Below are 3,642 nucleotides of genomic sequence, written 5' to 3' on the forward strand. Positions count from 1 at the left end.
GGGGCCATGACCCCCTCATGCTATATGTGCCTCCAGCTTGCGTGTAACGCACGGGGCTGCAACTATTATTAATGATGTGGAAGCAAAACTCAAGTAAACAGATTCATGCGAAAATAGCGTTTGATTGATTATACGTTGAAACATGTGACCATGCCACATCATAGCCTGGACAAACTAAGCTAAATTAATTGGGCGTAGTCAATGAGTCGTAATGGGCCCACTTCCCGTCATGATGTGCCAGAATTCATAAACAAAAAGATCCCATACATCTAGAGAATTGACTGCAACTTTCCCAATTGTACCTGATGGGGTATGAAAAACAACAACTAATTACCTGTTGACACATGGCCCCAGAAGGGCCCACCACAAATCCATCATCGGCCCAGGGGCAATCCGGTAATTCCCTAAGAGTAGGTAAACCTACTCACACAAAAGGGCTGACACCTGTCCTGGGGTAGGTAATCCAACCACCCCAGGTCTCCCTCTATAAAAGGCCTCTCAAGGCTCAAAGCAAAAGGGAATAACTTCTAAGCTACCACTCTTCAAATTTGGCTCTGCACTCCTGCTCGTACTCACTTGAGTGTCGAAGGGCCCGTCCGGAGCAACGACTCCGGGTTGGTCTTCTGACCTCGTTTGCTCTTGTGCAGGGTTCAGCTCCTTCACTTCGACTCCTCGGGTCCTCTAGCTCAGCTCTTACGTCACTGCCGTATCTGTTACCGATTTTAGGCCTAACAGATTGGCGCCATCCGTGGGTCCCCAAACTAAAAGCTGTTCGAATCCCCTATACAAAATGGCAGGGCGGAAGAGTGCTCGAGTACCAACTGCACGAACTACCCAAGCCGTAGTACCTCGCAGGACCTGGAGCGAGCGAATCGCCTCGCAGGTGGTGGCTCCCTCTGCTACAACAGAGCAGAGCCCAGCTCATTCGGAACACATCAATCCCACTCCCACTCCGGATCAAGTGCAAGCTCTCTTCCAACAGATGACTGCTCTTGTCGATCAATACCAACATCTGATCCAAGCGCCTCTCTAGCATCCCCCAGAGGCCCCACGACCTGTACAGGAAAGGTCGAGTGCCCACAGGGGAGAGCCAGCGCGCCCTAGTGGAAACCGGACCCACCACTCCACAAGGCGAGTCCATCATTCCAGAACCGGGCAGGCCCAAATAGAGCCTCGCCACCGCCAGAGGTCACGATCTCGCTCCGCGCAGAAGCACCAAGCCAAGGAAGACCGAGCGCCGCGGGAAAAATCCCGGCATCATCGAAGGAGTCCGGAAAGTCACTCCGGCTCCGCCGCGAGCCCCTCGGTAGAGCAAAATAAGTCGTTGGGCCGAGCAGACCGGAGGGCTGACCCAATGTTATGGAGGATAAAAGAGATAGACCACCGTATAGAAGAGCTGGCAAAGGATCAAGGCCGGCCCGCTGTAAAGACGTACTCAAGTAAACCTCCGTTCACCGATAATGTTATGAACGCGCCAGCACCCAGAGGGTTCAAAATGCCGACGGTTCCGCAATATGAAGGAACCACTGATCCTGTGGACCACCTGGAGACGTTCAGGACTATGATACTCCTTCACGGCGCCTCTGACGGATTCCTCTGCAGAACATTCCCGACCACACTGACGGGCGCGGCCCAGGACTGGTACTCGAGGATCAAGCCGAACTCCATTAGCAACTTTGAGGACTTTGGGGACGACCTAGTCCGCCATTTTATGAGCAGCCGGAGGCCAACGAAAACAACAGCATCCTTGATGGCCTTGCTGCAGGAGGATAATGAACCTCTAAAAACATTCGTCAGCCGTTTTAACAGAGAGGCCCTCCAGGTGTCAAACTTGGACCCCTCAGCCGCAGTAAATGTGCTCCTAGCGGGCACCAAGTCTAATGATTTCCGGCGATCAATAGCTCGCCAAAACCCGCACTCATTGGCGGATCTGATGGCTGGAGCCGAGGAGTACCTAGCCGTGGAGGAGACTCTGGCAGCCTTAGATTCAAACCGAAGGAGGACCTCTGAAGAAAAGAACCCTACCAAGCTGCGTAGGGATGATAAAGCCCCGAGAAGAGAAAGATCCCAGCAGAGGAGGGAAGAGAATTACACCCCCCTCAACACCTCCTGGAGAAGCATACTGGCCGCAATCGAGGGAGAAGAATTCGTAAGATGGCCAACCAGGATGATCTCAAAAGGAAATAAGAGAGACAAGTCGAAGTATTGTAGGTTCCGTAGAGACCACGGGCACGACACAGATGAATGCTGGCAACTCAAGGAAGAAATCGAGCTGCTCATTAATCGGGGGTACCAAAAAAGGTATGTTAAAAGTAATGGCGACAGAAGAGAGCGTAGGGGGAGAAGCCCTCATGGCCAAAGCCCTCGACGACCCCCACCGTTTCCTGTGAGGAACCAATCTCCCCCGTCGTCCAGTCCACAGCAGGAGATACACCGATCCCAGCCCAAGGGGGTCATCAACACAATTATGGGCGGACCAGCCGCCGGGGGTACATCATCTGCTGCTCGAAAAGCCTACGCACACTGAGTCAACGCTGTGCACACGTGCAGCAAGAAGATGAGGACAGAGAACAAGATCTCCTTCTTAGACGCGGACCTCGACAACTTGATACTCCCCCATGACGACGCCCTGGTCATAACCATGCTAGTCGCGAACTGGGAAGTGAAGAAGATCCTCGTCGACAACGGGAGTTCGGCCGACATTCTGTACTACCTTGCATTCGAGCAGATGATGATAGGAAATGACCGCTTGAAGCCGGCGAACTCTGATTTGTTTGGTTTCTCAGGAGAAATTGTTAAAGTGGAAGGGCAGATTGAACTCCCAGTCCTCGTCAGGGAACCGCCCTGTCAAGCTTTCACAATGGTCAACTTCCTGGTAGTGAGGGCCACTTCGGTCTATAACGCTGTCTTGGGACGTCGAGGCCAGAACCTCATCCGTGCAGTCACCTCAGCGTATCACCAGAAAATGAAGTTTATAACGCCAAACGGCATGGGAGAAGTCAGAGGAGATCAACCACAGTCCAGGGAGTGCTATGCCATGGCACTCAAAGGCAAAAATGTATCAGAATCGTTGCCGATTGAGCTACTTGATCTGAGAAACGAAGCCCAGGTGACTGAACCTGCCGAAGACCTCAGAAAATACTATCAATAGCCTGCCGCCCGACACAAAAGCGGATGCCATTGTAATTACGCTTGTGTGGATAATGAAAAAAGGCTACTGCTTCTTTGCAAAGTTCCGAGTTCCTCAGATCATGCCGCTGCTTGGTTCGCCCCTGCTCGTCTCCACAAAGACTGGAAGCGCACTCCTGGTCGGGAACGGGCCCGCGCGCATAAAAACCAAACCATCTCAGAAACCCAGTTCACTAAAACTTGGGTACTCGCTGCTTGGTTCGCCCCGGCTCGTCTCCACAAAGACCGGGACCGCACTCCTGGTCGGGAACGGGCCCGCGCAGAAAAACCAAATCGTCTCAGAAACCCAGTTCACTAAAACTTGGGTACTCGCTGCTTGGTTCGCCTCGGCTCGTCTCCACAAAGACCGGGAGCGGACTCCTGGTCAGGAACGGGCCCGGGCATAAAAACCAAACCTGCTCGGAAACCCAGTTCACTAAAACTTGGGTACTCGCTGCTTGGTTCGCCTCGGCT

At 52.9% G+C, this 3,642-nt stretch overlaps 1 protein-coding gene across 1 annotated transcript; it reads left to right on the forward strand.

Annotated features, from left to right (window-relative positions):
- Positions 1–1,354: 1,354 nt before the first annotated feature.
- Positions 1,355–2,527, forward strand: LOC143850554 (uncharacterized). Its single transcript, XM_077359793.1, has 2 exons — positions 1,355–1,641; positions 1,798–2,527. Exons 1-2 carry the CDS (start codon positions 1,355–1,357, stop codon positions 2,525–2,527), a joined length of 1,017 nt encoding a protein of 338 aa, XP_077215908.1.
- The last annotated feature ends 1,115 nt before the right edge of the window (positions 2,528–3,642 follow it).

The sequence above is a fragment of the Tasmannia lanceolata genome, unplaced genomic scaffold (genome assembly GCF_043159265.1).
Source record: "Tasmannia lanceolata isolate RefF3 unplaced genomic scaffold, GAP_Taslan_0.1 ptg000018l, whole genome shotgun sequence".
Classification (NCBI taxonomy): Eukaryota; Viridiplantae; Streptophyta; class Magnoliopsida; order Canellales; family Winteraceae; genus Tasmannia; species Tasmannia lanceolata.

Excerpts from the sequence above, each read along its gene's own strand:
- LOC143850554 (XM_077359793.1), top strand. The coding sequence starts at position 1,355 with ATGTTATGGAGGATAAAAGAGATAGACCACCGTATAGAAGAGCTGGCA. Across the intron at positions 1,642-1,797 it reads ACGGGCGCGGCCCAGGACTG|CCGTTTTAACAGAGAGGCCC; the intron begins GTACTCGAGGAT and ends AACATTCGTCAG.